The sequence below is a fragment of the Nicotiana sylvestris genome, chromosome 10 (genome assembly GCF_000393655.2).
Source record: "Nicotiana sylvestris chromosome 10, ASM39365v2, whole genome shotgun sequence".
In the NCBI taxonomy this organism is placed as follows: Eukaryota; Viridiplantae; Streptophyta; class Magnoliopsida; order Solanales; family Solanaceae; genus Nicotiana; species Nicotiana sylvestris.
In genome coordinates, this window is record NC_091066.1 from 159,725,807 (window position 1) to 159,747,483 (window position 21,677).

The window sequence follows — 21,677 nt, forward strand, 5'->3', positions numbered from 1 at the left end:
CTATTGTAACGGTTGTTTTTGTATTGCTACAGTTTTAAATACCAATTGGAACGGTTTACCAAATCTATTGGAACGGTTTACATTCTAATCAACGCCATTTGTGTTCTATTGCAACGGTTCTGATAGGCTATTGTAATGGTTCATTTAAAACAATATATATATATATATATATATATATATATATATATATATATATATATATAAAAATTATAATAACACTAAAATTTAAATAAATCACAAAATAAAACTATTCATAATATAACTCGTCCAACAAGCTAATAATATCCACAAAAGTAAATGTTCTACCCCAAGTGCATAAGTTTAATACATTTCACGATAGTAAGTCTCAAAATGTTGACAACAAAAGATTCCTAGAACATTCATCTATAGCAATTCAAAATTCATCTTAAATAAGGTCTGGATCTTCAATGCCTTCATCTTCTATTTATTGATCTACTCCACCTACAAAAGAGGATAAATAAAGTCATTACATTTCATCTGGAATGCCTAGACTAAATAAATTGATCCAAAAAGAAAAAGAAAATAATGGACATACAAGATGCTAGTCATGAGCCTAGCTCTTCTACAGAAACACATACTGGAAACTAAAGCAGGCCATATTATTATATGACTTGAGCTAAGGTATCAATGACTTTAAGCTATGCAGTTTACTGGAGATGAAATGCAGCTCAATGGTCTAGCTAGGCAGCCACTTTCACACTGACTGACAAACTCACTGTATGCAAGAATTCAATCACAGATAAGATTGACTGAGATCTAGGCAAGATCTAGGCCAATCCGTGCTGAGCCTAATCTCGGACTGGGCCTAATCTTATTGTACCCCATTTTCACGAAAATTAAGTCCATATCGAAAAACTTAAAGACGTATGTAGAACACTAAAGTAACCTTCTCAAGTACCAAATCCTTAAGGTGCGGTCGAGGGAGCTCGAAACCAGCAAATGTTCTTCTGGTGCGGCTATCTGCAGGCAACAAGCAAGTAAAAACACCAGAGTAAGCAAAACCCTTTTATTTCAAGCTACTGGAAGCATTAGCCAATTCTACCTTTGTGACAAAACCATCATGAGCTTGCCATGAGGAAATAATTTTTCCACTCCTCACATCAAATAACCTGCAATAGCCAGAACTTTGCCCCACAGCAACCCAAGATGGATATTGAGGATTTCCGTATTGCTGTTTAGTCGAAGCACATGAGCATATGGAAGAAATCAGAGAAGGGAAATTGGACTCAGTAGCTTCACTCCTCCATAAATGAAGTTTTTGACCTTGTTTGACATCAATGAATCTGGATGCCAAAATAACATTGACTGGATAAACTATGTAAGAGAATGTATCTGACACAATTAAATACAACTCCAGAAGGCACTGACCTAAGAGAGCCATTTCCAGTACCCACAACAAGATTGTCCAGATATTCTTAGTAATGCATACTAGTGTATAAGTAACCATCAAATGAAGTGTTCAATATTCCACCTGACAATGAATTGAAATGTAGCATATTAGCCTGTTCTGCGTTCAACTTTGAAGCTTTGGCTAAAGGGCTGGTATGTTGCACAGAGCTTGTCGAAAACTCTGCAAACACAGATATTAGCTTCCCCGTTTGGCCATTCCACACATGCACTGTCCCATCACAGGATGCTACCCTTTCAGTGGATGCCACAAGACAAATGTCATTCACAACCTGTAAAGGAAAGACAAATAAATGCGTAGAACTTCAGTGAGGGTCTTTTTCCTATATATATCTCAACCTAACTTTGTGAAATTTAACAAAAGGCATTTTTAAAGTACAGAACCAGCCCATGCTTGGTAAGGATTATGTTCACTTCCTCTTTCAAAGAACAACTACTAGTTAACAAGTCGTTAGGCACAACATACAGATGAATGCTTACTGTTTGATAGCAAAAAAGGACAATGAAGCTGAAAAATAGAATCATGTAACAAATTCTTTTTGTTGGGAGGAATATAGGTTCCAGAATGTGACATAGCTTAGCAAAACTTACTAAGTATCAACAACAATCTATCAATCAATTGAAACCAATGGACAAGTAGGAACATTATACCAGATTATAATTTGCTTAAATGCATGAAAACTGCCAAGTAAGCTGATAAGACATTCCATTGCGGTGTCTATATCAGCTTTGCCTCAACAATAAATTTCTTATTATACCAGAAAACGGCGCACATTTTATGCCCAAGAAAAGATATTTCCCGTTAAAACAGTTAATTCTCTTAAATAAAGAAAGCAAATCACTGAAGCAGAATAGGACAGTGAGAGAAATCAATCATTCTCCGGTCTAAGGTTTTCCTGGTACGAAATTTTCATATGTATACCAAATATAGCACAATAAAACACTCTCTTCCCATTTTATTGGTGAAGTTAAAATGAGTACAGAGATCAGAAGGTGGTATACTGGCATATGAAATTGGTGGTAGCAGCAAAAAAACAAATACATTTATTGGAAAGTTGGTATAATAGGGAAACCATCAGATGATCACTAGAGTTTTAATTTTTCAAACCTTTTGATATCCTTTTGGATATTTTTACTATAGAAGTTTGTCGAACTCTTTATCATCCTAAAATTATCACTTAAAAAGATAGTTGATCTTCTCTTCCATGCTGAAAGTAATATCATCCTTACCTTAATAGAAAATCATTGTCCGAGTGTGCTCAAAAGATTTTGCAATTGAATCGCTCATCCACTCAAGGAAACTCTTCGCATAGTCAACAGTACTTGACGCTACATATGAGAGGAAGAAGATGGGAGTCGACAACTGCTTTTGCATCCAGTGCTGCAATTCTCACCAAAACCAGCCATGAGACTAACTAGTTAATAAGTTGCAGACAAAAAGATGAGATACTCTCATTCCTGCACCTGTTCCAACGTCAAGATGAGCTCCAAAACTCTACCAGCAGTATCAACAGGAAGTAATACATTTCCCCCAACATTTACAGTTTTTTCTATGGCATCTACAGGAAAAAGAAAAACACAGAGACAAGAACTGAGAAATTATCACTTTCAGCATGGAAGAGAAGATCAACTATCTTTTTTCTATTGAATGGGGATAGGGAAGATCAAACGACCATTTGAAAGTCCTCTAAATATGCAAATTAATAACTGTAAAATTATAAAATGTGTCGGACAAGCCCTTCTCAGATCCAAAAAAGCTCCTCAAACCGAAAAGTTTTCTTTTGAATGAGGATAAGGGAAGACCAAATGACAATCCGGAAGTCCTCTGGATGTTCAAGTTAATAACTAAAATTTTATAAAATGTATTGTGCGTATCTTTGACTTCCCCTAAAGGCCTAAACCAACAAAGTCCGTATGACAAGCCATTATGAGATCCAAAAAGTTCTTCACAATAAAAAGGAACAACAATTACCTAGAAACTCTTGGTCCCTTTGGCGCCTAGAGGGTTGATTGTTTAAAGCATTAAACGCATCCGTTATTAGAACAGCTGGACGGACAAAAGACTGTAAAACAGTTCCATTCAGATGTCTGAAAGGGAGAAAAGTGTAATTATAATATTAGGATCAAGTTGAGTAGAATCCAATTTAGACGGATAATAAGACTGTTCTAAGTTTACCTTTCTTTACGGTGATTGAAGTCAACAGCATATATGACATCCTCCCCCATCTTTTGTTATCTTCCATGTAGTACCTCCCAACAGATGACCAGCTACCAGTGGAGTAATAACAATCCCTTCTCCTTTTCCTACAATATAACAGCAGTTCCGGAGTCATTAATAGATTTAAGATCTTCAAATTCAGTTGTAGTCAGGACTTGCAACCAATCTAGCTCTTAACGACCACTCTTCAACGTCATGGGCAACTTTATCTCCTTGACAATATGAAGTACTAGATTATACATGATATTAAGAGACCAGAAACGGACATGCAGTGAACTCAAAAAAGGTGGAGTAACATACTAAACAAGAAAAGAAACCTGCCAGACATGTAATGGTTTTGAGAGTAGGTTAATCTGGTCACTTTTTGGAATGCAGAATCAATGTCATCCAAAGTGAATTGATCAAACTCTGAAACTTGCTGCACAACAAGAGTATGTCAATGGACTTCTATACGATTACACACTCATAAACAACAAACACAAACGATTCCGTCAGATATTGGACTATACTATTCTTAGCAGCTGCCAAATATTGTTCTATAGGTACTTCTATTTCTCTCTATTTTTCATTAAAAAGTTTTGAACCCTATTAGTAGAAGAAGAAAGATTAAGTAACATTCGAGTTGGTACATTCGGATCTGATAATGGTGACTCACATTTTGCCAACTTTATTTCCAGTGTTCTTCTCTAATTTGAAAGGGTTGGTTAGCATCACCGACACCTTAACTACCAAGTAGACAGCAACTGAATCAGTAGTCTGCATTCGTCATTTACTATGCAAATAATTAAGGAGACCAAGACCTAATTAATCCGTTTGTCAACAAAATACGGAAGGATTATAGAGATAATGATCCCTATAATACATGTTGTAACAGTCGAAAGTTTTATTTTCCTTTTCTAATGAAGACAGTTTGAAACATACAAACAGAAGCCTCAAACTCTGGCTAGTAAACTTGTGTATTGCCTCAGATAAACTCTCTCCCTTAGGGAGTACATAAATCAATAAGCACATTGGAATCTATAGCTCAACGTAATTCATTGCAAAGCACAAAAAAATTAAAACACGACATCAACGTTAAGGACAGCCACTTAATATACATGTGAAATGCTTGATTATAAAGCTTATCAACAGATAGTTAGCTATCTGTTGTTAAATGCTACATTGTAATATTTGTTTTGCTTTGAGAAATAGGAATATTATATGCACTGAAGTGAAATTGAGTTGTTTGTTGACCTGGAAAGGGGCTGAAGAAGAGAAGTATCAAATCGGTCATTCCAACCACAATCGATGAGGAAATTGAAACCGTCGATAGAGACGAGGTAAGAGAGAGGGTTCTCGTTGTATACTCCACAGACTGGCGTCACCTGAACCGACGTTCCCATACCGCCGTCGTTCTCTGCTTCTCTTTGCTTCTACACCGACTCGCCGAGCTTAGTGAAGACGGGCGATGCTCTCACAAACAATAAAAACATTAGCATTCAAGAAACAATAATCGCCATTTTCTTATTGAGACAAAAGAAGTGATCTTTCGACAAATATAGAACTCAACTTCATTTTCTATGAAACCCTAGAAATGGAATACATAAGACCAAGCGGCGCGCAGGCAGAGTGAAAAACAGAAGGCATGACTGAGATCTTAAAGAAAATAAACAAAAATGGTAGAATAGAGTTGGAATAGTAATGAAAAACATAGCTTACCGATGTCGTCGATGGTGGTTTGACTTCATCGTAATCACCGGCGAACTGATGAAGGCTTTTTGGGGGAGACAGATTGGAACTTTTGAAGATAGCGTTTGTGTACTACTTATTAGGTTTTATTATTTTATTAAATATTAAATGTAAAATATATTAGAAGCGGGTCTTTTTAGCGGTCCGTCCAAAATTTGGGGAAATTAGAGAGGGAATTCCTAACCGTTGCCTACTTGCCTTACATTAAAATTGCTAATACCGTTACTACAGATAAACTTATTGCTACGGTTTTGCAAAAACGTTGCCATAGAGAATCTACTGTAACGGTTTTTAGACTAATGCAACGGTTTAGGTGCTAAACTGTGCCGATAGTACCCATTACCTTACGCAACGGTTGAAACAGTTGCAACAGACCATCTATAGCAACAGTTACAGAACCGTGGCAATAAAAAGCGTCGTCATAGCTCCAATTTCTAGTAGTAGCGTAATACTCGGGTTATATTTGCAACGTCCGCAAAATCCTTTTTAGAGGACATAGTTGGGCGTGATCAAACTGTCACCACCACCAGCATCTATTTCCATTGTACTCTTCTGGTATTTATTATTGCAACTTTCTTTACAATCCAATGCGAACCCCAAATGCTTGTTTCTTTCAATAGATTTGGAAAAAACAGATTCATTGAGAAGGGTAGTGATTATAGTGGCTTTAACACCACGTGAAGCTACGAGTTTGGCCATGTCTAACGCAGGAATCATGTGGCTATGAGCCATAAAAGGAAAGAAGAAAAAATGGAGTTGACCCATGTGTGATAAAAGTTGCAATAGAAACAGAAAGCAAAAAGAGAGTATTTGGGGTTATAAAACTTCAGCTTTAAAACTGAAGTTCGCTCGTTAAAAAACAAAAACTTCAGCTCTAGAACTAAAGTTCGTCAGTTATAAAACAAAAACTTCAACTCTAAAGCTGAAGTTCGTCAGTTACAAAAATAAAAACTTCAGCTCTAGAGTTCAGCTCTATAGCTGAAGTTCGCTGTTACAAAAATAAAAACTTGCTACTTCAGCCTTGTATGGTTAAGTTATGCGAAAAAATGTGTACGTTTGCAAAAAAAATTTGCAAAGCGGACACAAGTTAAAACGTGACACAAAAAGCGAATATAGATACAAATGCCCCGTATGTCTTGTATACACTGTAGATTAAATCATTTGACCTTCATCTTCAAACACTTTCACATAAATGGTGACAAATTGAGCAGTATAATTGAGTTGAAGAACACTGTCATGCTCACCACAAGGGTATATCTGTGAATCAATCTACTGATTCATTAACTTTTCTGGACAAGTGCACCTGAAATTTCGTAACCCGTGGATTTCCGCGTGAATTATGAAGTGCTGCAGAGAAGTAATGAGGCTTTTCGGTTATCCATATTGAAGGGAGCAGCTGAAACGTTGGTTTTAATTAGTCGTGAATTTTGGACTTTCACAGAGTATTAAGTTAAATGAAAAACTTTACGGAAAAAGACAAAAAAGATAAATAGCATTCTAGGTTTTAGAGAGGTGCCAAGTCACTTCTTCATTTCTCTACTTTATATAGTATAGATTACATCACAATAAATATTTATTAAATATATCTAAAAAATTTATATATGTAATGTTGGGTTCGTTTGATTTCGGTTTGACTTTCTTTAGTTAAAACAAACAAAACCAATTATGATCGAATTTTTTTCCCAACACAACCAAATCAAACCAAATCATAATCGGATTTTTTCTCAGTTTGATTCGGATTATCGGATTGGTACAGTTTGTCGGTTTCCTTTGTAACACCCCTACTTGGGGAAAAATTCAAAAATAGCCAAATTTACAAGTGGTCATTCAAAAATAGTCACAGTTTCAAAAATAATCGAAATTTAGCCACTTTTCATGTAAAGATAAATATGAACGAAAATATTGTTCAAAATCAGAAAAATACTCCAGCATAAGTATACTGAAACTCCAGCATGACAACTCCACTATAATATGCTGGAAGATCATATATCGGTGCTCCAATCTCCAGTATATTATACTGAAACTTCCCGCATGTTAGAGTTCCAGAATAATATGTTGGAAGTTCATACACAGGTGCACCGATCTCCAGTATATTATAATAGAAATTTCCATACTCGCCTTCTTGATCATTTCATGTGGTTACACAATCATCACTTACTATTGACACCAGGGGCGGATGCACCTTTGATGAAGCGGTGTCACGCGACACCGCTTTGTCGGAAAACTTTACTAAAAATATGTATTAATACTGTGAGGAAACGGATAAGTTTTAAAAGATGACACTACCTGAAACAAATTATCTCTTGGTGTGTTGGTTATTTGCTTGATTTTATTCTACGAGGTCAACAAAATCAAAAATTTATGATAATTAAAGTTATCATAAATATGATAATTAAAGTTATTATTCCTATTCTTTTATAAAATTTCGACACCGCTTACAAAAATTTATGTGTACGCCCCTGATTGACACAACATGCCAACATAAGTGTGTAGAAAGAGAAATTTGGAATGTTAATATTATGCCAACATCCATAATATACTTTTAACTCATTAATGAAACATTAAAAAGGAACTCATAAAAATCAATATACGAAATATACTGGTAAATGCAAGCTTACCTCAAAGAAAACTAGTCTAAGTTGCAACAATACAAAAAACGTTTTGCCATCTTATAACAATCTTGTATCACAAGAAAAGCTACTATCCAATCATTGTATAATCTTTTACTGCCCCCACTGTATTGGTAAGCACGACAGTGTTCATCGACTTAATGGTACTACTCAATCTGTCACCGTTTATGTGAAAGCGTTCAAAGACGAATGTCAAAACATCTAATTTATGGTGTAAATTCAAACATAATTCAAAATATTTAAAAGCAATGTAAGGACTAACTTTTGACATCTAAAATACCAATTAAGTGTTCCTGCTAGAGTATGAAGAGTCAAGTGACAACACAGAACAAGATAATCCTTGTGCTTCTATAATAAGAAAACTTGATATATACCAACGATTGTATAGTCTATGGCTGTCCAACGGGATGGGCCGTCCCGGGCCCGTCCCGTTCCGAGTTAAACGGGATGGACCAATGTTAAACGGGACACGGGATGGGACGGGAGGGCCATTTCGTCCCGTTTCGTCCCGTCCCGTCCCGTCCCGCGTCTCGCCTGAATTTTATTTTAATTTTTTAAAATCTAGCCGTTGGGCAACGGCTTAAATTGCAAAAATAGTCGTTGCCAACGGGCAAAACATCCCCTACCCCTCCAAACTTTTAATATAACCCCTAAGTTTATTAAATTATACTTTAGTCCTATTTTCTACTATAAATACCCCCATTCTTCTTCATTTTTCCCACAAAAAATCAATCTTCTCTTTCAAATCTCTTACATTCTAATATTTCAAATCTCAATTTTGTTACTATCAACTATCAAGTATCAACAAGGGGTGTATAGTCCGGGTTGGTTCGTATTTTTCAATTACCAAACGAAATCAATTGTCTCGAATTTTTAAATCTATAAACCAAACCAAACAAAAAAAAATCAGATTTTTTAATCGCGGTTTATCTCGGGTTTCTCGGATTTTTTTCCGACAAAATCTTCATTGCATAAAATTTATAATTTGTGCTCTAATATTTCTTAGGTCCTAGTAGGATAAAACTATATAAGATATTGCCCAATAAAATAAGATAAAATAATGTAAGATGAGCCATGATTATACTAAAATACTCAACAAATCGCATAAGATAAATATTGCTAATTAATAAGCCATAATAAAAATAAACATAATCTAAATGTACTAAGTCATGTTAAAATAAATACGATTAATAAGTACTAAGTATTAATTACATGACTAAATAATATTAAAAAGAATTTATGTATTTTCACTATCTAAACAAATGCAAGACTAAACAAAAATTCATTACTATTGTCATTCCTAGTATTGAATTGAATTTTTTTTTGTTAGCATTAATATTGATTTAATTTTGCTTTGAGCTTTTATTTGAGTTACTAACTTTTATAGGCTATAAACCATTCAAAAGCTCTTAAGTCTAAACTTGAAATAATACATTAAAAGTGAGAACTATTAAAGAGTTTAAAAAATATTGATAAATTACATTACAATAATTATTTTTATGTATAAAATATTTTAAAAACTTATATACATGTAATGTCGGGTTGGGTTGGTTTCGAATTGATTTTTTTTAGCTAAAACCAAACCAAAACAATTATGGACGGATTTTTGTTCTTAACACCAAACCAAATCAAACCAACCTATAGTCGGATTTTTTTTTTTGTTTGACTTGGATTATCGGTTTGGTGCGGTTTGTCGGTTTCCTTTGTACATCCCTAGTATCAACAATCAAGTGATAACTTTCAAGTTTCAAATATTTGGGCAAATTTTGGAGCAACTTTCAAGCTTCAAATTAATTCGTCAAGTCTTTGAAACAATATTTTTAGCGCGGCAAGATTTAAATTGGAGATCATAGACATGCAATAGGAGAGGACAGTCTAGAGATTTCCGTATTATTCAGAGATTGAATTAATTCAGAAAGAAGAAATCTTGGTTTTGAAAAATTAACCACTAGGGAAGAAGAAGAATACAATGAGATACTTAGCACCGGGAGCGATGACAACATGGAGCTCATGGAACATCAATCAACATTGTCAATTCCAGCAGAATGTCCAAAAGATATAATTGATAAGTTACAAAGAAGCTATATAGAAACTTACAAATATTATTATGATAATTATAATTGGCTACTAAGAGGCCTAGTTCAACCAGAACTCTTCCTAGAAGGTAACTGCATAAATTAACTGTTTTTCAAAAAAAAAATATTTGTATTTGAAATTTGAAAGTTCCATTAATAAAATAAAAGGTTCTAAGCATTAAATTTTTTTTTATAAATTGTCTTAATTACTTAATATTTGAAATTATATTAAATAAATAATAACTCTATTATAAATTTATAATTACTAGAATATTTCATTACAAATCTTTTGTTTTAATATTTTATAACTCTTTACTTAGTTTTCTAACTTTCATTTTAACATTTAAGTTTGTTAAATAAGTCAAAGAACTAGCTGTTGCAAATTTTAAAAACTTAGTCATTTTCAAAAAACTAAACATTATTTTAAAACAAAAACAGTTAAGGCCCACGAAACCGTACCCCCCGCACCCCGTTTGTTAGCGGGACAGGATGGGATGACCGTTTCATCCCGTCCCGCTAATTTTGTCCCGTCCCGTTGGACAGCCATAGTATAGTCTAAAGGTCATGGAGATTAGGGAAATGAGGAACATTGAAGTTTAAATGTAAAAATACAACTTTACCATAGAACTGGTTTACAAATATTGGTTATAGAAGACTCTATAAGAAGTGAGGACCAAGCTTATAGCTTAAAGATGCAAGATATGTCTTTCTTATTCTAAAAACATCCTTAGCCACTGATAGAAAATGAGATTCAAGTGACAACAGATAATAAGAAATACTTGATGTAGCACCATGCTCGTATAGTCTGAGGGCAAGTATAAATCGACAGACTCTGTATTTTGGTGCTCAAAAACCTTTACATCAGTCAAGACAATCTTCAAAGAATTAGATAACAGAAGCAAAAGCAAACAGCAATCCTCTTACTTTCAGTAAATTTTCTCAATATCAGTAGCCCTTGTTCTGTTTAACCAAGTTCAGAATAACAGAGAAGACAATAAAATGTATCCTATAAATTTAAACATGTCACCGCCATCTCTCCAAACACTATCGCCTGCTATTTTAGGGCAAATATCATACAGGTCTTATACAAAAAAAAAGGCAAAAAAATGTTCATGATTATACTTTTCCACATAACCTTTTCTAGAAGCAATTAGTGCCACTTTAACCTATGTTGCTCGGACTCTCCGAAAATGTGGCCGGATACGTGTCGGATCCTCCAAAAATAGTGCATTTTTGAAGGATCCGACACAGGTGCGGCTACATTTTGTAGAGTCCGCGCAACATAGACTTTAACATTATTTTCAAATCAGGGGATGCCGCACCCTAGCTCCATTCTATTATAGTACTAGGGTTTCATTAGAGTGAAAGTTCATGGAAATTAGGGAAATGCAACAGGGCAGACAGTAACAACACATAAAACTAAGGAACATGATTGTAGTTTTAAAATGTGATCAATGTATTTCTTATTCACAAAACATCCTTTGCCGCTGATTTAACATGAAGAGTCAAGTAGCAACATATAATAAGAAAACCCTTAATGTAGCACCATGCTCGTATAGTTTGACGATAGTATAAAACGACAGACCATGTATTTTGGTGCTCAAATCCTTCATGTTAGTCAGATCAAAACTTCCAACTGAAAATACCCCAAAAAACCCTATACAAAATTTATCTTGTTTTTCCAACTAACTAGATAATTACAGTAGGACAGCATTGTATCCATCTTATTTAACTCCAGACACTCCAACCACATCATCAAAACAAATACTGATGATCAATGAGCACTCACTTTGGCGACCCCATGGAAGGTCCTAACCAAATGAGGTTATAAGGAGGAGCATTATGTTAAAGCTAAAATAGATCCAATGTACTCATATTACAATTTATACACCAAGACAGCTAAACGATATTTCATTTTCTAAGCAAAAGTAAGGTATTTTCATTAAAATTTATAACAAGATTAACAATAATATCACTCTAACTAGGGTCAATCAGAGAACTTTGAAGGCATATCATATGTTTCTTCAGCATAAAATTAGGCTAATAGTTCATCATCATTTTGCTTTGCAAAAATTAAAATAAATATGCTCAAAAATAAAGAAATAAACAAACAAGTATTTCGAATAATCAACCAACCCCATCCATTCAATTTAACTGTTTGACTTTAGTCAAAATCACAAAATTTGACAAACAAAACTACTCATTGCACACCTTGCAATGAAAATATTTATTTGGTAGCACTATAATAGTTACATATTAGGAAAAAAAATTGAGCAATGCAATCAGAGAACTTTGAAGGCTATATATGTAAATTCAACATATAATTCAGCTAATAGATTCTCATCACTTTGCTTGCCAATCTTAAATTCAACATAAACACAAAATTTAAACTACAAACAATAAGCTTTTATTTTGGCAAAATAAAGCTGAATAAATGGCTAAATAATTCAGCCAAAAGTTTTGCCAAAAAAATTAGCTTTGCACCAGAAAGTACCTTAGCTCGTGTTTTCTCTGCAATAACAAACTTTATATTGCAAAGGGCTATTTGGTGCACACTATATTTTAGCCACTGCTTTTTGTGTGTGTGTGGAAATTACAAGCAATTTACTACCGTACCGGCGCTCAGAGATTATGCTCTAATTTTTTTTCTAGGTTCTTTCGACATTTGTGATTGCTGGAAGCCATGACTGCAAGCTCTTTGACTGTTGAGGATTATAATGGTTACTTTATAGGGATGGGATTAGGGTTTTGGTTTGGTTTATTAAGTGTATCGCCTAAACGACGACGTTCCCTACCCTTTAACCTTATCCTAAGGAGTCATTTGGTTTGGTTTATTGTGTCATTTGGTTTATCCTAACAAGTCATGTGGAATTAGTTATATTGAGATTAATTATGCTGGAATAGTTATTTTGGTTTTATTTTTTATTGACGGTTTGTATGTTGTATTAATTTTAGGATTATCAATTTTACTCTTTTATAATAGGATAACTGATTCTGAGATTATTGATCCACCCTCTAGCAGGTATAAGTTATCCCAGTATTATTTTTAATCCTGATATAATTTATCCCAAATTTAATGACCAAATAAAGGATGAGTGTGTACTGAATTTTTTATTCCACAATTATTTTTGCTTATCCATCATTCCAGAAATTAATTCGGACGAGCAAGGGGCAACTGTCCTTGTATAATATTAAAATAATTTTATACTATAACTTCTGTAATAACTATCCCATATTGAAGGTGGGTAATAATCCCAAAATTATAATCCCCGGATATCCTACGAAGAATCAAGGACCCTACTGGCCTAAATAGGGGTGTTCAAGAAAAATGGAAAGAAAAGAACCCAAAGCGAATCAAATCAAGCCGACTTAAGAAACTAACGTGTAACATTGATTTTGAGCATAAAAAAATCAAATTAAATTAACATATAAATATATTTATTTCATAAATGATTTTAAATTATGTATGATTTTTTTTCTTTAAAGATTGACTACACTTTCCTGATCCTTACTTTGAACATAATATCTAAAATGTATTATAATATAAAGATTGTAAAGTAAAGACAACTATAGAGAGAAACTGATATATTATTCGAATTCAAATTGATGTACATAATAAACTGAAATCTCTTCTATTTATAGAAAAAAGGAAGTTGTTGTGTAAGTTGCTACTATACCAGATATGGATAATCTTCTACTGAGAGCAATGTTTATCCATAACGGAGTACTGAAAAGATAAGCTTATTATACCCGGTATGGATAATCTTCTACTGGGAATAATGTTTATCTATAATTGGGTACTGAAAGGATAAACTTATTATACCTGGTATGGATAATCTTCTACCGGGGATAATGTTTATCCATAACTGGGTGCTGAAAGGATAAGCTTATTATACCCGGTATGAATAATCTTCTACCAGGGATAATGTTTATCCATAACTGGGTACTGAAAGGATAAGTTTATTATACTCTGTATGGATAATCTTCTACCGGGGATAACATTTATCCATAACTGGGTACTGAAAGGATAAGCTTCTTCAGGAAGCTTATTTCTAATAGAGTACTAAATAGATAAACATATTTACGGTGGAGTCACATATGGATAAGCTTCTTCAGGAAGCTTATTTACAACAGAGTACTAATGAACATCCATAATATAATATATTTATAACACTCCCCCTGGATGTTCATTAAAAGATAATGTGACTCATTAAAACCTTACTAGGAAAAACCACGTGGGAAAAAATCCCAGTGAAGGAAAAATAGTACACATATTTAGTAAGACGCATTGCTAGGTGCCTCATTAAAAACCTTATAAGGAAAACTCCATGGAAAAAACCTTAGTAAGGAAAAAAGAGTGCATAGCGTATTTTACTCCCCCTGATTAAAACCTTGTTTCAAATATTTGAGTCTCCGCATTCCAATCTTGGATACCATCTTCTCAAAAGTTGAAGTTGGCAAAGATTTAGTGAATAAATATGCTGGATTATCACTTGAACGGATTTGTTGCACATCAATGTCACCACTTTTCTGAAGATCGTGTGTGTAGAATAATTTTGGTGAAATGTGCTTCGTTCTATCTCCTTTTATAAATCCTCCCTTCAATTGGGCTATGCATGCAGCATTGTCTTCGTATAAAATTGTGGGTCTTTTCTCACATTCCAAACCACATTTTTCTCGAATAAAATGAATTATTGATCTCAACCATACGCATTCCCTACTTGCTTCATGAATAGCTATTATCTCAGCGTGATTTGAAGAAGTAGCAACAATAGATTGCTTTGTGGAGCGCCATGATATGATAGTACCTCCATATGTAAATACGTAGCCGGTTTGAGATCGAGCTTTATGGGGATCAGATAAATAACCTGCATCTGCATAACCAACAAGGTCTGCACTATCTTTGTTAGCATAAAACAAACCCATATCAAGAGTTCCCTTTAAATATCGCAATATATGCTTAATCCCGTTCCAATGTCTCCGTGTAGGAGAAGAACTATATCTTGCTAGTAAATTAACAGAAAATGCTATGTCAGGCCTTGTAGCATTAGCAAGATACATTAGTGCACCAATTGCACTGAGATAGGGTACTTCGGGACCAAGGAGTTCCTCGTCCTCTTCTGGAGGTCGGAACAAATCCTTATTCACTTCAAGTGATCGAACAACCATTGGTGTACTCAATGGGTGCGCTTTGTCCATGTAAAAGCGTTTTAAGACCCTTTCTGTATAGGCAGATTGATGGATAAAGATCCCGTCTGCTAAATGTTCAATTTGCAGACCAAGACAAAGTTTTGTCTTTCCAAGATCTTTCATCTCAAATTCTTTCTTAAGATATTCAATTGCCTTTTGGAGCTCTTCTGGAGTTCCAACAAGATTTATGTCATCAACATAAACAGCAAGTATAACAAATTTTGATGTCATTTTCTTTATAAAAATACATGGACAAATAACATCATTTATGTAACCTTCTTTCAGCAAATATTCACTAAGGCGATTATACCACATGCGCCCAGATTGCTTTAAATCGTACAAAGATCTTTGTAATCTGATTGAATACATTTCCTGAGATTTTGCTTTAGGCATTTTAAATCCTTCAGGGATTTTCATATAAATTTCATTATCAAGTGAACCGTACAGATAAGCTGTAACTACATCCATTAGATGTATTTCAAGCTTTTCATGTAGTGCTAAACTGATGAGATATCGAAATGTTATGGCATCCATAACAGGTGAATATGTTTCATCAAAATCGACTCCAGGTCGTTGTGAGAATCCTTGTGCAACAAGGCGAGCTTTGTATCTTTCAACTTCATTTTTATCATTCCTTTTTCGCACAAAAACCCATTTATGACCAACTGGTTTTATACCAGCAGGTGTTTGGACTACTGGTCCAAAGACCTCTCTTTTAGCAAGTGACTTCAATTCCGATTGAATTGCCTCTTGCCATTTTGGCCAATCAGATCTTTGTCGACATTCTTCGACAGATCGAGGTTCAAGATCCTCACTATCTTGCATAATATTAAGTGCAACATTATATGCAAAAATATTATCCACCACTATTTCAAATCGATTTAAATTAATCCCATCACCGTTCGAACTTATTAAAAGTTCCTCACTCACATGAGCTTCAGGTTCATTGATTTCTTCAGGAATCTCAGAACTAATCAGATTTTGGGTCTCTTCAGGGGATCCCTTCATAGTATCGTTTTGATCATTTGTCGATTTTCTTTTTCGAGGATTTCGATCCTTAGAACCCAAAGGCCTACCACGCTTCAGGCGTGCTTTAGGTTCACTAGCTCTCATGCTAGTAGATGGTCCTACTGGGACATCAATTCGGATAGGCACATTCTCTGCTGGGATATGTGACTTAGTTATCCTTTTCAAATCAGTAAATGCGTCTGGCATTTGATTTGCTATATTCTATAAATGGATGATCTTCTGGACCTCTTGATTACATATAGAGGTACGGGGATCAAAGTGAGATAATGATGAAACTTTTCACACAATTTCTCTTTTGATTTCCTTTTTCTCTCCCCCTAATTGTGGGAAATTTGTTTCATCAAACCGACAATCTGCAAATCGAGCAGTAAATAAATCTCTTGTCAATGGTTCAAGATAAGCGAATAATAGAGGGTGATTCAAACCCAACATATATTCCTATCCTTCTCTGTGGTCCCATCTTACTACGTTGTGGTGGTGCTACTGGCACATATACAGCACATCCGAAAATTCATAGATGGGCAATATTTGGTTCATGACCAAAAACTAATTGTGACGGAGAATATTTATTATAATGTGTCGGTCTGAGACGGATAAGTGATGCTGCATGCAAGATAGCATGGCCCCAAACAGTAGTGGGCAATTTTGTTTTCATAAGTAGTGGTCTTGCTATCAATTGCAGGCATTTAATAAATGACTCTGCAAGAACATTTTGAGTATGAACATAAGCTACAGGATGTTCAACTTTTATCACAACTGATAGACAATAATCATCAAAAGCTTGAGATGAGAATTCTCCAGCATTATCAAGGCGAATGGCCTTTATAGGATAATCTGGGAATTGTGCCCTTAATCGAATTATTTGGTCTAATAGCTTTGCAAACGCCAGGTTGCGAGATAATAGTAGACACACATGAGACCATCTTGAAGATGCATCTATTAGGACCATAAAATATCTAAACAACCCACTTGGTGGATGAATAGGTCCACATATATCCCCATATATACGCTCTAAAAAAACAGGGGATTCAATACCAACCTTCATTGGTGATGGTTTAGTGATCATTTTTCCTTGATAACAAGCATCACAAGAAAATTCGTCATTTGTAAGAATCTTCAAGTTCTTTAATGGATGCCCACTCGAATTTTCAGTAATTCGTCTCATCATTATTGATCCGGGATGGCCCAAACGGCCATGCCAAAGCACAAAAGTATTTGAATCCGTAAACTTCTGGTTTACGATAGAGTGTGCTTCAATTGTACTAATTTTTGAATAGTATAAGCCAGAAGATAAAGTTGGTAACTTTTCTACAATGCATTTCTGGCCAGAAATATTCTTTGTAATACAAAGATATTCCCTGTTCATTTCATCTATTGTCTCTACATGATACCCATTTCGGCGGATATCTATAAAACTCAACAAGTTTCTTCGGGACTTGGAGGAGAACAATGCATTGTCTATAATAAGTTTTGTTCCCTTAGACAGAAATATTATGGCTCTTCCGGAGCCTTCAATCAAACTTATATTACCAGAAATTGTTGAAACATTTGCTTTTTCCTTATGCAAATAAGAAAAGTATTTCTGATCGTTGAATATGGCATGAGTTGTTCCACTATCAATAACACAAATATCTTCATGATTTGTCTTTGATCCAAACATAATTTGAGGATTATCCATATTCTTCAAAATAACATAAATAAAATATATTATAGTAAACATCATTATCAAAGCATAACTTTTATTTATGTACAACAATTACATAACCATACTATCTATTACAAACAACAAAAATTAAAATATTTACATTTCTACAGATTCACTACCGATTACATGACTTGTTTCTCCTTCTGGGAGTGCAAAGTAATCAGCTACATCCAAATGCATGAAGTCTAAATTATCTTCAGAAATAAAATTTGCTTCAGCATTTTTCTCTGTCTTCTTCAGGGAGGCTTGATAAAGCTCAACCAGGTGCTTTGGCGTACGACAGGTATGTGACCAGTGCCCTTTTCCTCCACATCTATAACATGCATTTTCTGCATTTGGCGTTTGCACCGCTTCATGCTTTTGTTCCTTCCTTTTCCATTGTTGGTGGTTAGGAGGCTTCTTTGGTGCATTATTATTACCATGATTGGGGTTTCTTCCCCGACCACGGCCATGACCACGACTGGGGCCACGACCTCTTCCACGTTTAGCTTGGTGGAAGTTCGTCTCATTCACTTCAGGGAATGGACAAGAACCAATAGGTCGGCTTTCATGATTTTTCATTAATAGCCCATTATGTTGCTCTGCTATAAGAAGATGTGAGATAAGTTCAGAATACTTTTTAAATCCCATCTCTCGATATTGCTGCTGCAGGAGCATATTCGAGGCATGAAAAGTGGTGAAAGTTTTCTCCAACATATCATGATCAGTAATATTATCACCACATAATTTCAATTGGGAAATAATTCTGAACATAGCAGAATTATACTCACTGATAGATGTCACACCTCCTTTTTCCGCACCCGATGGGGTGCAAGGGAGTTTTTTCCAATTAAAGGACAATCGAAACGGGATTGGTTTAATTATTTCAGAGTCGCCACTTGGGAGATTTAGGGTGTCCCAAGTCACCAATTTTAATCCCGAATCGAGGAAAAGAATGACTCCATATTACAGTCTGCGTACCAGAAATCCGGATAAGGAATTCTGTTAACCCGGGAGAAGGTGTTAGGCATTCCCGAGTTCCGTGGTTCTAGCACGGTCGCTCAACTGTTATATTCGGCTTGATTATCTGATTTTATACAAGTGTGAACTTATGTGCAAAATTTAACTTTTAACCGCTTTTATCATTTACTGTTTTTATCAAGAATTGCAACGTTGTGAAAATGTATCTCGAACCGCGTTACAATCAATGTACCCGTGGTCGTCGACACACTTTGACTCCGTTGAGATTTGGATTTGGGTCACATCAATGTGCACCCGAGTTTAAGGAAATTAAATTATTAAAGGCGCGCCTAAAGCGACTAGCGTATTTATTTTGGGTAGGACCGTGGAATTTTACTAAACGGTCCATCCCGAAGTCTAAATAATTTTTAAAGCAAATATTTACTGAGGGCCCCGCAATTTGTATTTTATTTGGCGAGGCTCATCTCATTCTTATTTTTTTAAAATGAATTTGCAACGTCATGGACACGCATCTCGAACCACGTCACAATCAATGTACCCGTGATTAGAAACACATTTCGACTCCGTTGAGAATTGGATTTGGGTCACATAAATGTGCACCCGAGTTTAAGAAGGTAAGATTTATTAAGGCGCGTCCTAAAGAGTCTAACGTATTGTTATTTTAGGAAGAGGCCGTGAAGGTTCATTAAACGGCCAAATCCAAAGTCTAGTCAATGGTTATGTATTTTATTGAGGGCCCCGGCGGTTTGTGATTTATTTGGCGAGGCTCGTCTCATTTTTATTTTAAAGGATAAACCTATAGTGACTATATTTTCTATTAAGTTCGTCTCTAAAATAAAAGAAAATCTCTTAATTATTTACATGCTGAAAACGTAACTTATTAGTTATTAGTTTACGGCTAATGCGATTGGAAAATTGCGATCGAGTTTGTACAAAGAAAAACTGCTTTCATTTTTATATTCTATTATTTACTAATGCTAGAACATGAGAGGGATACACAATAATATCAAAGCCGATTAACTATTCTTCAAATAATTTAAACTAGCATTATTAGATGAAGAAATCATACATATGCAGCCTCATTACTCATTAATTAATCGACTACATTTTTATACAAAGAGAGGAAAATTAATATTCAAACACAGATCCAAACAAAAGAATTCAACAGGAACAGGAGCCTGATTAATATTTCATTTTTCGCTTCAAGCCAAGAGTGTACAAATGTGTACCTGGAAACAGCAGTACAAGAACAAAAGAAGTAGGAGTCAGCAACAGTAATAACGCGGCAACAGCAGGTTCAGCAACACCGCAAAACCAGTAACAATCAGTAGAATGACCCAGTAACAGATTGAAAACTCAGCAGTGCAAAAGTACAATCACAATCAAAGCAGAAGAGAGAACAGATGCAAGAGGCAGTAGTTTCAGATTTTTAATAACCCTCGAGAAAAGCAAACGGAAATTATTCGAGTGAAAATTCAAATTGCATTTCTCTTTTACTCTCAAAATATTTCAAGTATGTCCGCTCTCAAAATGTAGAAAAATGTTTTATGTTCTACCTCACGTATTAAAACTCTCTCCCCAAAAATCCTCTCAATAATATTCAAGTTCTCAAAACTCTCTCAAAAAATCCTCCCTATTTCAAGTCAAGAATGACTCTATATACTTCTCACTCCGCCCCCTCTTTTTTTCTTCTCTCTATCTAGTTTTTCCTCTCTTTTTTTCCACCCTTCTTCCTAAATTTTCTCTTCTATTTATAGCAAAATTTTCGAAATTTTCAGATTTGTTTTTTATTATTTTATTATTTTTTTAATTAAAAGAAATCCCACTTACAAATTGCTTTTATTTTTTTAGAAAAAGAAATCCCACCTTTATTTACTTTTATTTTTAAAATTCCAACTTTAATTACTTTATCTTATTTAAAATCCCACTTTTTATTTTTTTAAAAGAGAATCTCACTTTATTTAACTTTTCTTTAAAAAACAAACCACTATCTTTTCTTTTTCTTTTAAAAATGCTACTTTCAATTACTTTAAATTTTTTAAATTTTCAGATACCTTTATATTTATTTTTTAATTCCAACCTTATTTTACTTTTAAATTTTTTAAAACTTTTTACTTTTTTTTAAAAAAATTTCTACATTCTTTTACTTTTTTTTTTATTTTTTTAAAATCATTTCCGAAATTACTATATATATATATTTTTTTTAAAATAAAAATAATAAATAAAATAAAATATTTTCGGATTTTTTTTATATATAAAAAAACAAAAAATAAAACTATTAATAGTGATAATTCACTTTTTATTTTTTATTTTTTTGGTTTTGTTTTGTGTTGGACAAAAATGAAGAAGGGGTGTTGGGTTAATGGAGCGGACCGGATCGACCCGGTTTGAAACGGACCGGGTCATGGGGAAAGTTGGGCAATTATTTGGGCCTGTGGTTTGAAATTGAAGAAGTGGCCCAATCCGATTTTTCTTTGTATTTTTGTTCTCTTTTCTTCTTTTATTTTTCTAAAACTAAATTATAAAAGTACTTAAATTATTATTAAGAACTAAATTAAGTTATAAAAGCGCAAATTAACTTCCAATAACAATTAACGCACAATTAAGTAATAATTAAGCATAAAATTGTTCATTTGGACATTAAATGCTAAAAATGCAAAAGATGCCTATTTTTGTATTTTTTATTAATTTAACAAATAAACATGCATAGACAA

At 34.2% G+C, this 21,677-nt stretch overlaps 1 protein-coding gene and 2 non-coding genes across 12 annotated transcripts; all 3 read right to left on the reverse strand.

The window, feature by feature from the left end:
* Positions 1 to 230: 230 nt before the first annotated feature.
* On the reverse strand, positions 231 to 5,465 carry LOC104218437 (cleavage and polyadenylation specificity factor subunit 2-like). 10 transcript variants are annotated; one of them, XM_070160211.1, is made up of 11 exons: positions 4,880 to 5,001; positions 4,302 to 4,371; positions 3,968 to 4,064; positions 3,605 to 3,732; positions 3,401 to 3,516; positions 2,893 to 2,987; positions 2,659 to 2,809; positions 1,390 to 1,700; positions 1,064 to 1,304; positions 908 to 981; positions 231 to 462 (listed from the first exon to the last, which is right to left on the reverse strand). In XM_070160211.1, exons 4-7 carry the CDS (start codon positions 3,652 to 3,654, stop codon positions 2,660 to 2,662), a joined length of 411 nt encoding a protein of 136 aa, XP_070016312.1. In that variant the 5' UTR covers positions 3,655 to 3,732; positions 3,968 to 4,064; positions 4,302 to 4,371; positions 4,880 to 5,001; the 3' UTR covers positions 231 to 462; positions 908 to 981; positions 1,064 to 1,304; positions 1,390 to 1,700; position 2,659. The 10 variants fall into 10 exon arrangements, with proteins under 10 accessions (XP_070016312.1, XP_070016306.1, XP_070016307.1 ...); XM_070160205.1 differs by having other exon boundaries at positions 3,964 to 4,064; XM_070160206.1 differs by having other exon boundaries at positions 3,964 to 4,064; positions 4,302 to 4,366; positions 4,880 to 4,984.
* Positions 5,466 to 12,065: 6,600 nt separating this feature from the next.
* Positions 12,066 to 12,143, reverse strand: LOC138880570 (small nucleolar RNA R160). Its single transcript, XR_011403304.1, has one exon. It is a non-coding gene; the product is annotated as a small nucleolar RNA R160 (small nucleolar RNA).
* Positions 12,144 to 12,356: 213 nt separating this feature from the next.
* LOC138880569 (small nucleolar RNA R160) lies at positions 12,357 to 12,432 on the reverse strand. Its single transcript, XR_011403303.1, has one exon. It is a non-coding gene; the product is annotated as a small nucleolar RNA R160 (small nucleolar RNA).
* Positions 12,433 to 21,677: the final 9,245 nt, after the last annotated feature.

What these genes read in the sequence shown, in the direction of transcription:
- LOC104218437 (XM_070160210.1), bottom strand. Translation starts at nt 3,654, where the DNA reads ATGGGGGAGGATGTCATATATGCTGTTGACTTCAATCACCGTAAAGAA. An exon ending in AAGGGACCAAGAGTTTCTAG is followed by an intron (nt 2,988 to 3,400) that starts GTAATTGTTGTT and finishes TTTTTCCTGTAG; the next exon opens with ATGCCATAGAAAAAACTGTA. An exon ending in TCATCTTGACGTTGGAACAG is followed by an intron (nt 2,810 to 2,892) that starts GTGCAGGAATGA and finishes TGAGAATTGCAG; the next exon opens with CACTGGATGCAAAAGCAGTT.